At 47.7% G+C, this 20,649-nt stretch overlaps 1 protein-coding gene across 4 annotated transcripts; it reads right to left on the reverse strand.

The window, feature by feature from the left end:
- Nucleotides 1–1,361: 1,361 nt before the first annotated feature.
- On the reverse strand, nucleotides 1,362–20,403 carry ANKS3 (ankyrin repeat and sterile alpha motif domain containing 3). 4 transcript variants are annotated; one of them, XM_062587957.1, is made up of 18 exons: nucleotides 20,347–20,403; nucleotides 16,615–16,718; nucleotides 16,303–16,478; nucleotides 15,750–15,948; nucleotides 15,406–15,527; nucleotides 15,225–15,306; nucleotides 14,372–14,507; nucleotides 12,536–12,694; nucleotides 11,266–11,391; nucleotides 10,507–10,622; nucleotides 9,446–9,613; nucleotides 8,802–8,926; nucleotides 8,382–8,523; nucleotides 7,626–7,798; nucleotides 6,239–6,324; nucleotides 5,180–5,263; nucleotides 3,814–3,908; nucleotides 1,362–3,584 (listed from the first exon to the last, which is right to left on the reverse strand). In XM_062587957.1, the coding sequence occupies exons 3-17, from the start codon at nucleotides 16,470–16,472 to the stop codon at nucleotides 3,826–3,828; spliced, it is 1,971 nt and encodes a 656-aa protein (XP_062443941.1). In that variant the 5' UTR covers nucleotides 16,473–16,478; nucleotides 16,615–16,718; nucleotides 20,347–20,403; the 3' UTR covers nucleotides 1,362–3,584; nucleotides 3,814–3,825. The 4 variants fall into 4 exon arrangements, 3 of the variants coding, with proteins under 3 accessions (XP_062443941.1, XP_062443942.1, XP_062443943.1); XM_062587958.1 differs by lacking the exon at nucleotides 20,347–20,403 and adding an exon at nucleotides 19,850–19,926; XM_062587959.1 differs by lacking the exons at nucleotides 16,303–16,478; nucleotides 16,615–16,718; nucleotides 20,347–20,403 and adding an exon at nucleotides 16,099–16,249.
- Nucleotides 20,404–20,649: the final 246 nt, after the last annotated feature.

Below are 20,649 nucleotides of genomic sequence, written 5' to 3' on the forward strand. Positions count from 1 at the left end.
GCTGCTCAGTGCAAGATGAAGCTGAGGAGAGGAGACAGGTCACAGTTCTCAGCTCCAAGGGGGAGCTGCTTCCAGCTCTTTCAAAACTGGGTATGGAGACAGAAAATCCTTGCTGCATGCTGAACCACAGCCAGGCTGCTCTAGGATATAAGGATTGTGAGAGCAAGCTCACGGTGCTGCCTACTCTGCTCCACTCCCACCAGTCCAGGCCGCAAGTCAGCTTAGTTTGTGTTGAAACACAAAGTGCTTTAGTTTTGGCTAGAAAATGACAGAGATCTGGTTGTTGCTGCCCTATTTAAAACATTTTGTAATAGCTGCTGACTTGTATCCTCTTGGTCTATCTCCAGCGACAGATCAGAGCTTTAGCTGAAGGTCTGGAAGAGCTTGATCACACTAACAGCTCACAACAGTCTCAGACCAGAGCCGCATGCAAAAAAGAAAAAAAATCAGTACTTCATCTTGAGAGCAAAATCCCAGCACACAATTCAACAAGGCCTAAGCTCATTTTTCAATTGCTGTACACACAATAACCTTTGCCATGTAACTATGGTCTTTTGGGCGCAAAAAGTGTCAATTCCCAAGTAGGGAGAATGGAGCAGAACTCTTAGAGGAGCTCGTGTTTTGTTACCTACACACACTCTCCCTCTGCAGCTCTGGCACTGCCTGGCCATGTGAGCTCCCGTATCACCTACCTAGCTTGTGTTGCAAGGCTGTCCCATTCATCAGGAACCAGGCAAGGACAGGTAAGCCACAGATAAGGAACTCCTAGAACCCTTCAGCATGCAAGTGGAGGAAGCTGGAAAGAGCTGTATGTATTTGAGTGTCCTGAAAGAAATCAGTCGGGTTGCTCATGATTCAACAACCCTGGCTGCCTCCAGGGAACCAGGCTCCAAAGCAGGGAACTAGAGACCAGGCACCAGAAACAGATTTTTTTTTTTTTTTTTAATCCAAGCTAGCAAATGCTATTTTATTTAGCCAGCCAACATAGTCTGCAGGACAGCTCAACTTACAGTAGCACCAAATTCTCCCTGCTGCCTGCACAGCCACCTTTTCAGCACTTAATGCTTTTAAAATCCTGCATTAAGGGATTGCCTCCTTAAAAGAAACACTGTTCTACGAACATTCTGTCCCCAGCGGTCCCTGTAGGGCTACTCTGGAACTCCTTTAAACCTTTACATCTAGGTTCCTGCAGCACCTTCTCTGTGGGACTCCCCTCCTTCCTTCCTATCTACACCACTGAGCTTCTAGCCCACCCACACTTGGCACTCCCATTCCCAGTTCCCCAAGCATTAAAATCCCCAACATGTCCCAAACCATGCCCCCCTCCCTCCAAAAACCCCCCTCTCCCCTTCCTTCCACCCTAAGACCTAGCAAAGTTGATCCCAAGTGTGTACACTCTCTCCTTCCTGCCACCCAATTTTCTGCACAGCCTCTCCAGCTCTGCTGAGGCATTGCCAGGCCAGGGCCTTGCATGCTCTCCAGATGCTACAAGGCCCTTCCACTTATTTTTTTGCCTCTACAAAAGTCTCCCCTTGTCCCACACGCTCCTTGCCTTTACTGCAAGTCTGGACTTCCAAGGGAAGCAGCACTGCCAGTGCTGTGCTGGTGCAACCATAGACACCCCCAAGGCTGTGAAGAGGGGAATACACAAGGCCTTGGCGCTCCCCACATTTCCTCTGGCACCAGGGAATGGAGAACAAGGCCCGAAATACTGTTTCCAGTACAGTCATCATGTCCTCAATACTTTGAGGAGCTGTCAGGGTTGCTGCCTCAAGAATTAAAGCCTTCAGGAGAATCAGCTCTGCCACAGCAAAACGTTTTTCAGGGTGAAGCCTCCTGCAGCCTTATCCTCCTGCCTGCTGCTCAGCTAGGCATCAGATGCATACATGCACACACCCATGTCACTGACTCATTTGTTAAACATGGCACACAATTTTTTGATCTCAAGTCTAAGAGTCAGACGTGAGCACAAGGCAATGCCACACAGTTGAGCACACTGCTCTGCACATAAACTACCAGTAAGGCAGGCTCTATCTGCCTCAGTGTCCCAAGACTGTCCCCAGGAAGCACCAGTCCACCTTTTCATTGGGACAGCCAAGTTGGATGTCACTGTTGTCAAACACAGATTAACTTTCATGCTAAACAGTCCCAGGCCGCTGATCAGAAGGAGTTGGAATGGATTTTTGTACTTGGTCATCAGTGATCAAGCTCCAAACAAAAAAAAAACAAAAAACAAAAAAAAAAAAAAACAGAAAGAAAACACTGTTTCTTCCCCACTTCAGCAAAGGGAAGGACGCTTTTCCAGGCTCCTCAAACCAATCACTCAGAATTAAGTCGTCGTCCCCCAGGATTCACCAGTACACAAGAACAGAGAATCACTGCACAGTGCTAGAAGCCATTTTGCTTTAACACAGCTGTCACTGGTCCCCTTATGGCTGCTTGCACACCTCCAGGAGATGGGCTAGTCTCTCTGAGGAGTCAGCCTCTTCTTGCACCACCTGCTTGCACTTCAGAAACACTCACACTGCTGGTGCAAGAATGCCTTGGCAGATCTATTTCCTAACATTGAAGCCTGGAATCCAAGGACAGGCAGTGGTTGAGGACTGAAGCTTTGCACTGTAGCTAGATTTAGGACATGATTTTTTACCCATCTCCCACAGGGGACAGACCTCTATCCCTCATTCTTATTCTGCCTGCCTTGGCACTCTGCTGCTTGCCAGAAGCACGGGAGAGTGAACAGTCTCTGGAGCTTTTCCTTCTCTCTCATGTCCTTCCAGGGGCACATCTGCCTTGCAACCACTCTGTGTTGGGATCTTGGCAGTGAAACTTGACTGCCAATGTGTCTGCCATTAGGCATTTAGCACAAAAAAACAAGCTCTTTAGCGCTGAAGAGCACAGTCACAACTCCTGAAGGTGGCAAGAATCTGGACTGAACCAGGGTTGGCTGGTAGGAGGGAGAGGTTTTGAAGGACAGAGCTGAGATGGCAAAAGGGAAGACATGCCAGCTAGAGACTAGGGCTGCAAGAACTGTGCAGCTCAGTGAACCTGCAGCCACTACTAGCTCTACTCTACTCACTCACAAACCTGCTCTCTTTATTGCTTCGTACACATTTTTGGGATCAGCTCCTGGACAACTACCAATTCACATGTCACAGGAGGGGCTGCAGCAGGTGTCAGAGGTCTTGGGGAGGATGGGACACAGAAGAGTAACCTGATTAACCTGATTGCTGTGGACAGTCAGCTTGCTAACACCACACGGCCCTTGATGATGAAGGCTGCAGAAAGCTTAAGCTAGATAAACCCTCCCAGCTCAGTGCTTCTCCTGTTAACCTAACCTTTCGATATGAATAATGCGGTCCTGTGAACCGAGACAACAGTGAGGCCTGTAGAGCTGTTGAGTCCTTGTCCTCTGCTGTCCCTTGTTCTCTCAGGCACATTCTCCAATGGCTGAGACCTTCTTCCACATATCTGTCAGCCGCTGCAGCACTCTCAGCCGAACTGCAGTACTGCCAGCACAGCCCTCATGCTCATTCTCCCAGGCACACTTTGCTTCCGGGTGGAACAGTCACCCGACGTCAGTATTCCTGCAGCCATCAGGAAACACAGGACAGTCATCCTTTCAGTGGGGCAGGGTGACAAGGCAGCTAGGGATTTTCCAAAGGGAAAGCCAGTCAAAGGGCACATGCTTAGGCATGTTAGAGTGGAGCCTCAGCTGTGCAGGCTGTGACTGACCACAAGCAGCAGATGGCTGTGGCCTGCTGTGAGCCCCCTCTATTCCATAGCCCTCCACAGCTGTCAATACTTCCTACTCACCGTCCTGCTTCGTTACGGCTCTAGCCAGCTCTGCCCGCCCTGTCCCAGGGTTTGAATCCTCTGAAGGTTTTGAGTCACAGTTTGCAGAGCTTTTCCTGAGGACAAACCAAAAATAAAAATCATTAGCATGAACAGGCCAATAAGTGGCAAAAAAACAGGCTGCAGACTGTGGTGTTGCTGTTCTCTTGCCTCTCCCACTGCCCTCATTCTTGTAGCTTCCAGTGCTTCTTGAACAACAGCCTCTTTGGCTGCCTGTTACTGGGACAAGTTCCCACCACTGGGCAAACAGGGAGCACGCATTAGAAGCCATCTCACAAGCAGCTCTGATAACTGAGCAAGAGGAGAGGATGGTAGCTGGGCCAAGTGTGTGAGAACTGGGGGGGACATACATCCCCTTCTCTTAGCCTTGTTCTGTCAACAGAGGACAAGATGAGAGAGATGCCTACTCAGTGACCAGGGAACTGCACGCTCCTATCTCGGAGGTGGGGAAGAGACTAGGGTCCTGAACTGTTGGGTAACTGGAAGCAGGGCCCACATCCCAATCTCCTATGCAGCTCAGCACAGGGATCAGCTCTCCTTCGCACATCTTGCCCTTTGCTGCAGCTTTGGCCTGTAACTGTGTAGCCACAGGGTATAACAACACATTACACTGACACTAGAGCTTGGCAGTTCAGTGCTCGTAGGCTTGTTTCAGAGCAAGGAGCAATAAATCCTTGCTCTTGGCTAATATTCATCCTCTCAGCAAGGTAGATGCAACCATCCAAGGTCCAGGTATCAGCAGCTGCTTTATGCTCAGCAGTGACAGCATTCCCAGCACCTAGAATCTCTCAGGGGGAGAGCATGCCATAACACAGTCCTGCAACCACCATGCTGGAAGCCTGCAAACATGCAGGGTGTGCCTGCAAAGACTCCCACGGCTCCAGTTCTAAGTGCTTTAGTACCATTGAGATCACACTGCTGGGACAACAGGGAGAGCAGGAACTGGGCTGAGCCTGGGGAAAGTTGCTGCTGGGCTGGGCTGGCAGAGCATGCTGGGAGGCACAGGGAATGTAGGACAGAACAGCATTCACACCTTAACAGGAGAACCAGAACTTCTGCAACACAAAGGGAAGGAAAAGATGAAGACTACAGAAGAGTCTGTTCCTAGAAATTTGATCCGCAGAAACACAGCAGAATCTACTTCAGCAGAGGGAAAAAAAATGCAAGAAAATCCCAGCACCAGCATCAGAGCCTGGAGACTTCCCTGAACATGATGGAGAATGATTAGGTCCTTCCAACCTACCACTGCCTTCAGGACCTGGCCCAGCCATGCCCCTGCTTCAGCACAACAGATACTTCATGTGACCGGGGTTCTCCCTGACCTTACCCATTTCTCCCACACACTCCTCCAGGACAGCTGACAGCTCAGGCAAACTCAGAGACTTCAAGGAAGGCGGCCATGCTTTTAGCCCTTCAAGAAAGAGAAGGAAAGTATTTATAAGTCTGCATGTTCTCAATGACACAGTGGAAACAAGGGTTTGGTGTCACCCTGACACTGTCTGCACCCAAACTGGCTTCAGAAAAGCGTTCTGTATTGCATGTTGAAAGAACTGGAATCATCTGTAAGAGGAACAGATCGGGGTTTTGTTGTTTTTTCTTTCCAGTTCCACCACTTAAGATAGTTAAGATAATGTGCTCGGATTTTTTTTTTTTCCCTTTCTTTCCTCTCTCTTTCTGGACAGGTCACTATTAAGTGAATTACAGATGGATTAAATACAGCGGACGGGAAACACCAAGATGTCCATGTGTCTTGCTTTTAAACACAAACAGTGAGTTGTATCTCTGGTAGCTTGTCATCAGGCAGCAGAATCATTTGCTGACTCTCTGCAGCAGGAATGCAGTGGGCCATCCCTACCCAGTCACACAGTCATTCACACTGCCTCAATATGTTAACAGCACAGCTCCCTAGACTGGGCCAGGGAACCAACTGGAACTTTTGATTTAAACTTCGCTCCAGAGCAGTGTGATAACACATCTGAGGAGCCCACATGCTGCACAGCAAAGTGAAGCCATAGGCCCACGAAGCAGGACAGTCATTGAGTGTCTGTGCTACAGCACTACATTTTTGGACACAGGCTTATTTGTCAGACCCCAGCATTTACTTACGAAAACGTTTCAGAGAAACTCTGCTCTAGTGAAAGTCCAAAGGCCCTCAATGCCTCAGCTGCTTTCTCTGATTAAGAACTCTTACATTAAATTTGAGGGTTTGGCAGCTCAGCCATTTCCAAATCACTTCTAATATTATCCTCTCAGGAGCATAAAGCACGTGCATGTGCCTGGTCTGAGGTTTCCCGTTTACTCAACCCCTGCACCCTTTCCCATACTCTGATAAGCTCTTTCTTCCCCAGATGCAGCACTTGACTCTCATCAAGCCACCTGCTCTCACCAGTTCCAAACTGCATCTTCGTGTCCAGCACTCTGCCAATTGCCTGCTCTTGGGTTAGCCGGGAGGACAGCTCCACCTGACAGGACCTGCCAAACAAGATAAAGACCATTAGAAGCACTCCCGTGCACTTCCAAGAACAACATGCCAGTCTCTGCCCTCCTACATCCTGCAAATACCTGCTTGGGGTGCCGAGGGACCGCATCTAACGCCCTGGGTTACAAACTGCTCCTTGTTCCTTCCCAGGTAGAGGAAGACGTGCCCCAGCCAAAGCTCAGGGCGCTCTCCACTGTGCCCCATCTCCACAGCAATCTCTGCCCCTGTCCACAGAGGAGCTGCGGGGGGAGAAGAGAAGGAGGGGGCGGGTTGAGCAGGAGAAAGCCTAAGCCAGGGACTATGCTTGCTTTGCATGAGAATCAAGCCTGATCCAAGGTTTCTAATGGGCTAAGCGAAGCTAGCCCAGGATAGGCATCAGGTTAAAGGAAAAGGGCCATGGATAAAGTTGTCTGGCTAACATCAAGTCATTCATTCAAGCAGTGCAGCCTCAGAGCATCACTGCATCCTTCTACCAAGCAGCCTGGGCTTCAATCAGGAGAGAGAGCAGTGCTCTACCCCTCACAGTTGGGAAGATTACTTTCCTATACTTTTGCAAGGCAATCTTAATTTACCCTGGTTCAGAAGTGCACAGACTCCATCCTTCTACTGCTATGTTTCCTGGCCCAGTAGAACTAGTGCCAACTTCAAGGACATGCCAGTCCTGTAACTAGATAGAAAGGGGCCCAAGACAGACAGATAACCCAACTGGGGCAGGGAAAAAAGGGCCACAAGAGCAATAAAGAATAGATTAAGGGGTATAAAAAGAGAAAACTTTAAGGCAGTGCTGGGCATGAATGGGGCAGGTTTTTCTGTCAGGTGCCACTAGAACTGCTAGCAGAGTCCTTCACTAGCCAGGGCAGAACACTGCTAGCCCTTTGACACTATCTGGAAGTTAAAAACTCAGTCCTGCATCCACCTGAGCATCAAGATACACCCTGAAGCTAGTCTCTAAGTGTTCATATAACCGTGAATAAAACACTTAGCCCCTTAGTTCTGAAGGAGCCGAGTGCCTTCTCCTTCTAGTTGAAATGGGGCACTTGGCACCTTTGGGAAAGAAAAAAAAAAGGGCCATTTTCTATCTCATGCATCAGATGAAAGACTCACATGTGTCCACATGGCTTTGGCTTGCCAACTGAGACTGTCAGGAAGAATTTAGAATGGGTTCAGATGCCCAATAAGCTTTCCTGCCTTACCTAAGGGACACCTGCAGGAGTGCCAGTATCACCCCGATCTCTGCACAGCCTATATGCCCAGTTTCCAGTAGCCACAGTGGCATTTCCTAGCAATGACTTACTTGATTTGATCCAGTAGGACCCCAGCGTTCTTGGTGATAGCTTGAGCCTCTCTGAGCTGGCACTGGACATCATTCAAGGTCTCATCCCGCTCCATCAAACAGCTCTCGGCCACTGCACGCAGCTTCTGCTCCTGGCACACTTGGCCCTTCATCACCTCCACCTCTTCACACCTCTACAGCAGGGCAGAGCAGAACAGGGACTAGGCTGGGAGTGCTATATATCACCCTCTCACATGCCTGCTCCCAAAAATCCTTGAAGCTTCTGCTGTTTTAGTAGTCTAGGCAGTCAGAGGGTTCCTGCAAAAGCACGCCCAACCCAATGGGAAGTTGGCCAAGGTTCGCACACTGAACACAGATTTGCCCCACATCAAGACAGTCACAATTCTCCTTCCTCTCCACTTGCAAAGATACTCCGAAGAGCCAATTGCCCAAATCAAAGGAAATCTGTTCACTAATAGTTCTTACAGTGAAGTTGTAAACAACACTGCCAAAAAAAGTAGAGGTTTTAACATCCCCCAGCTCTTTAGTTCCCAAGTAGATCAGAACTACAGGTGTAAAGGTCTTGCGAGCACAGAGCACAAGGACTACATAATCTGCACTTGTGGGGTTGCAGAATCTACTCAACACCCAACGCATCCATTTAAAGTTATGTCTGTGCTTCTACCCCAACCTATTAGAGGCACAACATAACAGTGCACTGCTGAGCACTTACTGCAATGTGATTAGTCATCCAGCAGCTCCTGGCAGACTTCTTACCTTGTGCAGCTGAATGGCCAGTTCCTGCATCTCAGCCTCCAGTCGATCCGCATAGGCCAGCTCCAGGGCATCACTTGGGGGTCGAGCGTTGCTGTGCCAACGGGCAATGGCAGACGTCATTTTCCTCTTGGGTCCAAACAAACTAGTGGGACAATGGCATACACTTCACCTTTGGACTCTAGCCAAGGGGATGCCATGAGGACCTCTGCAACCTACTGGCTTCTCCAAGGCACTGCCAAAAGCAGGAGCCTGTTGCAGCCAACAACTAAGGGATCTCAATGTTGCGTGGAAGACAGGGCCAGAGACAGAAAAGTGCTCACCAGCTAAACTTTGCTGATGAGATACAGTGCATGCTGTTTCTAAGGGAGAAATTAGGAGAATTTTAAGTAAAAATGCAAGAATTACATTACAGCCACTCACGTGATGCCTATTTCCTTCAGATCACTCTCTGTGAGGGTCAGGAAGATTCGGAGGTCAACGTCTTGCTCCTCAAACACCTGCAGATACTTCAGGCACCCAATCTGCTCAAGGAACGTTGCCAGGTCCTGCAGTCCATCCAAAACAAACTTATTTACACCCTCAAACAAGAGCACCACATTTCTTGTTCATCACAAACATCTGCTTCCTCATGTTGCTGCTATGCCTGCCCAGGCTTTTGTAGCACTGCATAACTGCACTTCTCCAGCGTCACACAATGCAACAGGACTGGCCTATGTGCTGCAGCTATTGCATCTTGTACCTACTGCGAGGAATATAGACGTGCCAACATTTCCTCTAGCCCCTACCACAGCCACACTTGGTAGTATGCTCGCAGACTGAAAGAATCTGGAATAACCTTCAGAGCAACAGCAACACTTAAGCAAGTAGCTCTTTGTAGAAGTTGCTGTTCCACAAGCACCTGAGCTGGCAGACAAGTATGCCTGTATCAAAGACATTTTGGTGACAAATTCTCTTTTACCTGATAAAGCCAAGAACGAAGCTTAAAAACCCTCAGAGAAATCGCCAGAGCTAGATACAGTGGCATGGTCTGCACTACTTCAGAGGAAGCTTTCTGCCTTAGTTACCTGAGGTCCTGTATAGACAGGGGGCTCAGGAAGAATGATGTGCTGACTAGAGCTCCCAGGTTTCCCAGAGCAGTGTGTCCACTGGCTATCACTGTTGCTGTAGCGGTTCTTGATCTTAAGGCTTTTGGCTTGTTTCCGACTAGGAGGGCTATTTGCTTGATCAGAATCCTGAAAAAGAAAAATCATCCCAGGAAAGGTAAAGGAGAATCATGTAAAGATGCCAGAATCACTAAAATAGTGAAAAAAAAGAAAGAGCAGGCTTATTCAGTTCCCAGTCACTAATTCAGGCAGCGGCCACAAACACACATATTGAAAACTAGCAAATCCTTTACCAGAAGGGAGGAGTGAAAGAGCTCCAAAGCTGCAGCTTGATATAGGGCAACTGGTCTAGAATGGGGTATGGCTTTTGTAAACCCAATCTCGGAAGCAGCACACCGAAGCACAGAGCAACACTATGAACCAATACTCTGAACCAATACAATACAGTGAGTTTTCTGTGAGAAGTGCCTCAGGAAACAGAGGACTTGCATTCAAGCCCTGGAACAGCATCCTTCTCTGTATATATGCCTACAATAAATCAAGAGCTGGCTTTAAGATGTGAGCTGTGACTTGAATCACTGAGTAACCTCCTACTTCTTCCACTCCATTGGTACTTCACAAATGACAATATGGCCCTGCTGTATTTCTCTAAACTTTGTGATATTGTTTATCATCTTGTCAAGCTAAAGAACTGGTCCAAGCTTTGGCAGAGAATGTCCCTTCTAGACTGCTAGCTAGATGGCGTTTCCAAAAGAGCTCCAAAGTTCGGGAAGAGAGTACTGACTACCCATCAAGGACCTACTCGGGAGTGACCAAGCTCTAAGGGTTGGCTTCTTCGATCTCTCAGGCTAGTAGCCAATTTGTAATGCTCATACATGGAAACAGATTCTGTCTCTGCAATACTGACTTCCTTCCTGTAGCATGCTTCTACAGTCTCCTGTAGACTAGGGTCATAGCAGTTTGTAGAAGAGTGACAGCATCAGTCAAGCTGAAGGTAGAGAAGTGAAAATGGATATCCCCACCTCATTGCTCTCCAGAGAGCCTTCACTGCTGACCCCCAGGGCTTTGGTCAGGCACTCACTGCTGCTGCTGCTGCTCCTGACGGTTGACAAGTTGTTGGTGCAGAAAACATTCTCCTCTAGAAAGGAGAGGGAAAAACAAAAACAAACCAACCAAGGATCAGCTTCCTTATGTTCAATTCTGATTTTGTCACCCAGTTAATCAGGGAAACCTGCTGGGAGGTGTAAAGAGAAGAGAATCCCAGAGCAAGGCTTCATATATAATATTAATGACAAGATCATTCTGCAGCATCACATGTCTGATCCCAGGCACTAGTTTTCTCCAAGTCTGTTTAATATCACAGAGAACAGGAAGGCTGAGAGAGATGACATAAGTGTAGTTTTTGATAGTAGGGTAAAAAGGAGATTATTACAACCAAGCCTGTACTCCCATTACTAAAAATCTAGAAAAGGCCTTTCCTTGAGCACAGGGCCAATGTAGAGCTATACTGTCCTTTACTACACTTACAGAGCCCACAGATCCTTTCCTCCCTCTGCTCTTTCCATTAGAGCACTACACTCACTGCTTGGAGGACAGAATCAGCACCATCCAGTTTCAGCCACAGATGCAACAATGTGATGCTAAAGAGCCTATGACTGCTGCTGCCTAAACAGTCTAAGCAGATGGGGAAGGGAACACACAAACCAACGGGCTGCACATGGGCTTGTCCCTCATCCAGGCGTGCACTGCAAGTCAGGTTCTTTTCCAAGACAGTGACTTACCCCTGCTGCTGCTGCTCTCCACATCCTGCTCATTGATTGGAGAGGTAACATCCCGGTTCCGGATATCATCTGCTTCACAGCTGCCATCATCATTGAATGTAACATAGCCATGAAGAGGGACCTGGTCTGTGTGCAACAGAAGGGGAGAACAAGCAAGGAAATTAGGATGCAAGTTATCAGAGGGGCAAAAAGGAAGGGCAATTACCAGCAACCACTCAGGGACTTGAAAAGAATCCAAAGAATGGACTGTACATTCCACTGGTAGGTTCTATTTAAACAGTACACAGAAAAATTGAGAAATGCACATGCCTACAAGCTCCCTCAGGCAAACACACACGAGATGTACTTTATCTAGATAGTGCCATTGAAGAAAAGTCACAGGGAAACAGCCTTGGAGCAGAGATGCACCTTACTTACGCTTTCAGCATTTTTCCCCTCTTTACTCCCAGACTATCAAGGAGAAAAAACATCTGTCTAACAGAGCAAAATCAGACTGCACCCCCCACTTCCCACTAAGCCAAGCACATCCTGTAAAAGCATTCCTTTTGCATCTTTGCTAATACACTGGTAGCAGTCCACTACGATTTCAGAAGCTGCCAGTACTATTTTGGTACAGTTCCTATCCAAGGGGTAGCATGTATCTGTGCTAAGAGGATTAGAGAAACATTAAATATGCTTCTAAGCTCATATTTGTAGCTATTCTAGACAATGACATAATCAGCTTGAGGACTAGCTATGGTCATGAACACAAAGCAAAACTCATACCATTGCATCTAGGGGTTTATGTCTGAACTAAGACCACCTTCCTCCTCGCCTATTACACAGGTTTTACAATCTCATTTTCAAGCAGTGAGTATTTCAGGTGTCACAGATGACAAAACTCAGAGCTCTAGGAACAGTGAGTCCACTTTCATTATCACCGATATCTTGGCCTGTTTAACTGCTTACTCCATTATCAAGCTTTTAAACCTACCTCCAAAAAGGAAGATGAACTGTTCAAGAGTCAGGGAATAGTGACTGAGTGAACAACAGCATTTGTTCCACTGATAAGTGAAGCAAACATCAATATCCAACCCTGACAAGGAAGCTCGGGTGTTTAGTTTTCAAAACAGAGATTGTATAGCCTTGTATGAGGGTGTTTGCTACCTTTTTCCAGTACAAGCCACACAGAAACCTCCCTCCCCCTTTCAATAAAAGAAGGCACAGAAATAGCTGCAGAGCACTTAGGAGATCAAAAAGGACTCTCAATATAGCTTTTAATTTTTCTCACCATAGTGAGACTGCTTCTTTCCTCCAATTCCAACTGCTGTTATTTTAGCCAAAGCCTGGGGCCCTTCATGAATGCTGGGACCCTTGGTCCTACGAACAGGTCGCTGTCTCTGGGGAGCAGAACATGATTCATCTGAGGAACTCAAGTCTTCATATTTTCCTGTGGTCAAAACAAAGGCTGTTGGCAGTGTGTTAATTTACCTACTTTATTTGCTACTGGTCCTGGGGAAGAAAAAAAAAAAAGGGACAAAAACCCCATAGATTCATTAGGTGAGAAAAGAAGCAGGAGACCAAAATTGCTGGATCCACACTTCTTCCACTCCAGCCTTCAAAAAGGGCAAGGAGGATCCAGGGAACTACAAGACAGTCATCCTCATCTCATTCCCTAGAAGTGATAAAACAGCTCACTCTGGATACCCTGTCCAAGCAACTAAAGGACAAGAAGGTGGTCAGCAGCAGTCAGCATGGATTCACACAGGGAAAAAAATCACACTTAACCAACCTGACTTATAGCCTTCCACAACAGGATGCCTGGCTGAGTAGGCAAGGGCAGAGCACTGCAGGTTGTCTACCTTGACCTCAGCAAGGCTTTTGACACCGTCTCTCGTAACATCCTCAACGGGCAAGCTAATAAAGTATGGGCTAGATGAACAGACAGTGAGGCGGACTGAAGACCGGCTCAACGGCACAGCTCAGAGGGTTGCGATCAGCGGCACAAAGTCTGCTTGGAGGCCTGTAGCTAGAGGTCGCCCCCCCCGGGGTCGATACTGGCTCCAGGCCTGCTCAACTTATTCACCAACGGCCTGGATGAAGGGATAAAGTGCACCCTCAGCAAGTTTGCTGATGTCACAAAACTGGGAGGAGCGGCTGATGCTCCAGCGGGCTGTGCTGCCATTCCGAAGGGACCTCGACAGACTGCAGAGATGGGCGGAGAGCAACCTCATGAAGTCCAATACAGGCAAGCGCAGAATCCTGCATCCAGGGAGGAGTAACCCTACGCCCCAGCACAGGCCGGAGGGCCGTCCTGCTGGAAAGCAGCTCTGCAGAGGAGGACCTGGGCGTCCTGGTGGACAACCAGTTGGACACGAGCCAGCAGCACGCCCCTGCGGCCACAAAGGCTGGTGCGATCCAGGGCTGCACTGGGCAGAGCACTGCCAGCAGGTCAAGGCAGGTGATCCTTCCCCTCTGGGCTGAGGTCACACCTGGAGTACTACGTCCAGTTCGGGGCTCCCCGGGACAAGAGACACACGGAGCTGCTGCAGCGAGTCCAGTAAAGGGCTACAAAGATGATTAATGGACTAGAGCAGCTCTCATATGAGGAAAGGCTGAGAGAGTTGGGACTGTTCAGCCTGGAACAGAGAAGACTAGGGGAAATTTTATCAATGTATATAAATATCTGAAGGCAAGGTATAAAGAGGATGTGGCCAGAGTCTTTTCAGTGGTGCCCAGAAACAGGACAAGAGGCAATGGGCACATCCCGAAACACTGGAAGTTCTGTCAGAACATGAGAAATAACTTCTTTACTGTGAGGGTGACTGAGCACTGGAACAGGTTGCTCAGAAAGGCTGTGAACTCTCCATCCTTGGAGATATTCAAAAGCCATCTGGACACAATCCTGGGCAACACGCACTAGGTGACCATGCTTGAGTAGACAGGTTGGGCTAGATGATCTCCAGAGGTCCCTTTCAACCTTAACCATTCTGTGATTCATCCTCAGAAGAACTGCAATTTCCAGGGCATATCAGCTAACATTACTCCTACACAAATAATCACATGCTTTCAAAACACAAGCTTCAGGCTCTGTCTAAAAATGAACGAGTCAAAACATTGCTGTTACCTGGACCCCTGCAGAAGACCTTGGGCACTGGGGCTGTATGCAAGTCTATCAATCCCACAATCTTCGTATGTCCATACTTCATGGCCAGGGTCCGTGCTGTAGCTCCAGTGTTATCTCTCACATCTACTTTTACTCCCTACAGGAAAAAAACATGTTTATCAATGCATCACTCATTATTTCCTTAGCAAAGGAAATTATACATGAAATTCAAGGAGCCAAAAGAATTGTTCTATTTCTTCTAAACTCATCAGAAATACTGGCTCACCTTTGACATACAGCTCAAGCTCCACTAACTAATCCCTTGTTGCCTTCCTAACTATCTAGTCTCTCCAATCCCAGAATGTCAATAAGCCCAGATAATTCTGTTCTTGGGCATTGCCACTGGGAACTAGTCTGTTTTATCCAAAATATGTTTCAGCATTGTTGCTTCCTTCTGGAAGCAAGCTGAGTCAGTTAAATGGGATATTAAAAATGTACTTTGTAACATCAAAAGACAACAATGTCCACAAGCCTTAGGACAGAGGCACAAGACGCCCACTAGCCAGAGCGCACACAAACATGTAGACACAACACCAGGGTAACTGCATTAGTTGTTTACCAGTTTAGCCATTATTTAGTCAAATCTGGACAGTTAGATTTCACTCCTATTCATGTAAAACCAGTGTACAATTAGAGCACTGGCATTCTGAAAACATACTTCCAGGACAATTCTGGAAGCCTTGACCTTCAATCAGAGGTGACTCATCAAGAAACAAACATAACACTAAGTAGTCTGGTGTCAAATGCCCACTTCTTCCACAATGAGGCATGGAACCATGGATTTTCAACTTCACGAAAACAGTAAAACACTTACATGATTGAGAAGGTACTGAACAATTATCTCATGGCCAGAAGCAGCTGCTTCCATCAGAGGAGTATATCCATACACAGGCTCCCTAGAGAGAGACAGAGGAAAAACATCCACATAGGCTGAAATCAAAGATGATTCACACTTGAGATATTAGAGACATCTTTTGAGATTAAATACTCCTTACTTGCAGTTGGCATTTGCCCCATTGTCCAGCAAGAACTTCACCATCTGCTGATGTCCAGCGCTGGTACAGTGAAATAAGGCTGTCCAACCATGAATATCCTTCATCTCCAGCTCTGCGCCTTGCTTCAAGAGAACAGAGAATGTTCTTTACTGCATCCCCTCTGCTGGGTCTGTTAGCCACTGTCCCTCTGTGCTGCGATACCAAGGAAGTTCAAATCCCTGTCAGGAAGCTGAACTCACAACAGAGCAAAAACTGCAGCTTGGTCACAACTGATGGAAAATTCTGCTCTTTGTAGATGTAAACCATGTAGTGATGGCTTTACCTATTTATTACTGGATACACACCTGGAGAAGGAAATAAGCAACACTTTCATTTCCACAGCTGGAGGCCAGCATGAGCGGTGTCTGCCCTTCTGGTGTTGGGATGTTGACATTCACTCCTGCTTCCAGCAGCAGATGCACAATGGTGTCATGACCGATGTAGGAGGCATACATCAGTGGGGTCCAGCCACCACAGTTCCTCTTATTTAAATCCAGATCTCCACTAAATAACAGAGAAAAGAATTCTGCTGAACCACTGGCTTGAAGCTGTAGATCATAGTAGGTTCCTGTAGCTTCTTCCTACCATCACTGCACTGAAAGAAGGTTGAAAAAAAATCTAGCACCAAAGCCTTGTCCACATGGGAATTCTTACCAGCTGCAGAACAACTTCCACCCAATAAATGAGGCAATAGTTTTCACCAGAAGATCTCTCTCTTTCAACCTTGTGTCTAAAAACACTGCAGAAGTTTGTGATGTACCCTTGTCCCAGTTTTAGGCAGACCTGTATGACAGCCAGCAAAAAATCATAACTGGAATTAAGTAACAACAGACCGGTACCCTCTCTAACCCTCCTTACCGTTGAATACACTCCTGTACCACCTCATATTGGCCAACGGAGGAGGCTGTATGCAAGTCCAAGGGAACGTCCAGTTCTTCCCGACAGATCATCTGACTGACTCCATGCCACATAGAAAGGCTGCGGCTCAGCAGCTCCGACTCACTGGCTTCGTCACTCAGCTCTGACATCCTGTCCTGAGCAACCGAAGCAAAGTGGAACTTTTAGCTGTTCTCTATACAACACAGCATCGCCCTTTGGCTCTACAGCTCCAAGAGGCCACGAGCTTGGAAAGTGAGGTCAGCTCAGAGGTACGACAAGTCAAATTCCTACCTCCGCCTTGATCCCCTCCTTAGCCAGCTGTAGCCTGGAGCAGTAAGACTTGCTGAGGAGGTTTGCTGGTAGTTTGCTGCAGTGGACTCCGGGATTCGTATACACTAGAAAAATAAAAGTCAACAATACTAAGAAATCATCTTTTAAATCTGGTTTTAAGATTTTGGAAATATTGTCTGTCTTTCTTCCCCCTTCTAATCAAAATTTGCTGAAGGCAACTTTTGAAAACCCTTGTCAAGAAAAGACATAAAACTTATTTAAGGGCTGACAGCATGCTTAGTATTTTACTAAAGGACATGATTTCTGGTCCATATGGTTTATAATTCAGAGAATTAAGAATTTACGCATCAGGAGAACACCAGGAACATTTGTCTTATGCTGCAGAATAGCCCTGCTTAAATTACAATGAAGTCATTAATAACTACTATCAACTGCTTTCAAAAGTAGTTCATATCACCTGAATAGAGCAGACACTTCACTATGTCATCAGGCTGTCAGTAGGTTGTTTTTACTGTTTTATTGTTTCAGTACTTCACAAGCAGCCTAGCAGTCCTGTCACTGTGAATCTTGGAAATGGCTGAAACACACTTTGATCAGCAATGCACCTGCCCATTCATTATCTGAGCGTGTCCACCGCACCGCAGACAGTAACTTAATTACAAACCTAGCACAGTTTCACAACTGCCTGAAAGGTTTATTTTCCATCCATAGCCTTGGGGAGCAATTGCGTATTAATCACGTTAACCACTCACAGGAGAACGTTCCTGTTTGGCACTTCATAAAAGCTGTGTGACACAGCTGCATATATCATTTGATGTCTTCAGCTGTGGTTTCAGGCTACATCCAAGTCAATCCAACAGGGAATGCTTTCCCTTCCCTCTAGTCTCACCACCTCTCATGCACTAGCTCTGGATTTTGCCTGATCCTATCACGTGTTACATTGGGCAGCTAAGCCAGTAAAGCCTATTCTTTTTTCTGGTAATTTCTTGACAGTTTATCCCCTCAGACTGATTCATGGAGGGGTCACGCAAGTGCCAAATTTGGCATCAGCGAAGAATAAAGAAGAGCAGGAGGATGTTTTTTTCAGCAGTAGTGGCTCTTTAGATTGCCTCAGCTGTAACATTTTAAGACCATCCTTAGATTTTCTAAAGAATGCTGAGCCCTTTTCTTGCAACCACCAGCCCCTTTTCTTACAAAAAGAAAAATGCCTTTAACTCCCACTCCCTTCACTCCCCAACTGGATCTTTTCTCACAAAAATTTGCCTTTTTTTCCTCCCTCTTCTAAAGTTTAAGATTATAAAAGCACCATCCATTCTACCTAATAAAGATGTGCTAATAATAAGTGATTCATTTTTTTAAATAATATCTGTAAAGGCATATATTTTACCTAATAATAGCTATTTCTATTATACTTGCAACCCAAAGGCAAGAATACACAAGGCTGAACACAAATAAGAGAGCCTACATCCTGAACACCTCACAACCAAAATACAAAGAGATATAAATGGGTATAGCTGGATGACAGGGAGAAGCAGGAGTGTTTCTTACTGCAACAGATTAAAGCTACCATTGGAAGGCGGAAAAGTCATGTTCACAGTTAAAGTAGGTAAAACCCATGACAACTTGGGGAAGTACATTCAGATAAAAAGGAAGCTCCTCATCTTCTCTTCAGACCTCCTTGTTAACTGGCTACATTAACTATAAAAATTACAGATGTTTGGTCTTTACCAGGATGTTGGCAATATTGACACAAAAGGTTGTGTGTGTGAGAACATTCAACAGAACAGAACGTCCAAGACTCAACCTCCTTCCCGCTGTTCCCACCGTGCTCTAACTGCCTACATCACTGCTCCTCTTACTGTGAGATTTCACCCAGGCAGACTAAGCTGGAGCATGATGTCAGCTGCACAGGCATCTGCGAAAACACAGAGGCAGAATCTAGAGAACTATAAAAACCTTCACATCCCTAAGAACTATATCATACTATGCGTATCAGGGTTGTCTAGGCTAAAGAAGGGAAGACAGAAGTGGGCATGTGATAACAGCCTTCAAATTCATAAGAATGATGCTGCAGACTAGGAAAGCAGAGAAATAATCTGTTCCTAGTGGCCATAGCATATATGACAAGATGTAATAGTCTTGAATTATAGCAAGGAAGATTTTCGTTAAATACCACAGAAATCATTCTAAAAGTAAAAACAACAGTACTAGAATAATCACCACTGGAGAATTGAGAACAGGCTAGACAGACACCCCAGGCTGTCCAGGCTAACCTGGCTGTTCTTGCTTTGCAGCTGAGTAATCAACTTGACATTCCTTTGCAAACTTACCCCTGTGAGTCTGTTTATTATCAATCATACTTAATACATCAACACCTAACTATTTACCATGGTCAGAGCTCTACTGTGCAGACTCAGTGCAGACAGCGAAAAACAGTGTTTTAAATTCAGAGAGAGTTTGGCTGTCAAAGCAAATAACGTAACTAGAAGGTAGCGAAAGTGAAATACAACAACTTATTATGAAAAATCACAACAAACAGCACCTTAGTATCCCTTTTTGGAGGATAAGGCTAGGAAAGAATAAGTGTCAGTATATAGAAAAAGAGGTAGAAAAGCAATACTAAAGGAAGCAGGAGGCAATTTGGGAAGAAACTGGGGCAAACAGCCCCCGTCACAGAACAAAGTCCAGCACTGCATGTTAACCACTTGCCCATCAGTTACTGTCAAGCTGCACTAACACTGCTAAATTCACTTGGAAACTCTTCCCCAAGCATAGGTAATGAGGAGATAGCCACACAGGCCCTTCTGTGGCAAAAAACACCTCTCCAGGATAGTTCTATTACAGATGCTGGTGGAGTTTCCAACTGAGCCACCAAGCTGATCACGTGCTTCATTTCTGCTTCTACCTTTGCCATCTCCACTAAACTCAGCAGCAATATATCAGAAATAAGAAGCCTTGTAAAGGTTCAAACAGCTCAGCTGTAACCAGCTTAGCCACCACAAGCAGCACTCCCAGAGCTGTGACATCTCATAATTAGACCATTGCTTCTGATTGGAGGCAGGCACCCCCACCACATTTGTGGGAACTGCATTGGATTTCGTGGGACTCATGATTGTAATTTAGTGAGTATGTGAGGAGTATTCCCACAGCGTGAGCGCTGGCTGAGGACCCAGCACACCTATGCTCAATCCTACACATGCCTGCGGACAAGTCCCTGGGCTGCTCTACTCCTCACCTCCAGTGCAGGCATGAGGCTCACAGAGGCATTAAAACAAACGCTGAACTCCAAAAATGACAGACATCGTCTAACCGAGCCTGGTAAGAGGAACTAAAACACCTCAAGAGCCGCGCTAGGAAGCACGTTGCCCGGGACGGCGGCTCCCCGCCGCACGGCGCAGGGCCGAGCCGCCCCCGGGGGCGCCCTGCCCTCGGGACGGCAGCTCAGCGCGGCCGAAGAGGGACAAGCTCGGGTGCAGCCTTCAGACCGGCACCGCCAGGAGCCTCTGCCCGCACGGCCAAGCGGCTCCCGAGCGCGTCAGCCCGCGCCCGCCTCCGCCGCGGCCTTCCCGGAGCGCTGCGGCGGGGCGGGCCGGGCGCCCCGCCGCCGCGGAGCCCGCCTGCGCGCGGCGGCGGGGGGCCTCGCCATGCCTCAGGAAGGGCCCTACGGGCGGCCGCGGCAGGGCAGGTTCGCCCCACAGCCGACCGCGAAGGCCCGGCCCGGCCGCCGCTCACCTGCCCGCCCGGCGGGCTCCGCTCCCGGAAGCCGTCCCGCCCGCGCGGGGGACGCCGGGAGCTTGGCGCCCTCAGAAATTCCAAACCACAACTCCCAAGAGCCTCGGCGGCGCCGGCGCGGGCTCCGCCCACTGCCGCGTCTCGCCAATAGCAGAGGGCGCTCCGCGGAGGCGGGGCGTCGGCGGGCCAGTGAGGCTCGGGCCCCGCGGAAGTCCTGGCAGAGGGCGCGGGCCCCGGTAGGGCGGAGGCGGGGCAAAAACAGTTTCCGAGGCGGCAGCGAAGGGCCTGGGGAGGCGCGTAGGC

This window comes from Rhea pennata, chromosome 15 (assembly GCF_028389875.1).
Source record: "Rhea pennata isolate bPtePen1 chromosome 15, bPtePen1.pri, whole genome shotgun sequence".
Taxonomy (NCBI): Eukaryota; Metazoa; Chordata; class Aves; order Rheiformes; family Rheidae; genus Rhea; species Rhea pennata.

What these genes read in the sequence shown, in the direction of transcription:
- ANKS3 (XM_062587957.1), bottom strand. Translation starts at nt 16,472, where the DNA reads ATGTCAGAGCTGAGTGACGAAGCCAGTGAGTCGGAGCTGCTGAGCCGC. An exon ending in TTGCTTATTTCCTTCTCCAG is followed by an intron (nt 15,528 to 15,749) that starts GTGTGTATCCAG and finishes GTTCTCTTGAAG; the next exon opens with CAAGGCGCAGAGCTGGAGAT. An exon ending in CTGTCTATACAGGACCTCAG is followed by an intron (nt 8,927 to 9,445) that starts GTAACTAAGGCA and finishes GATGGACTGCAG; the next exon opens with GACCTGGCAACGTTCCTTGA.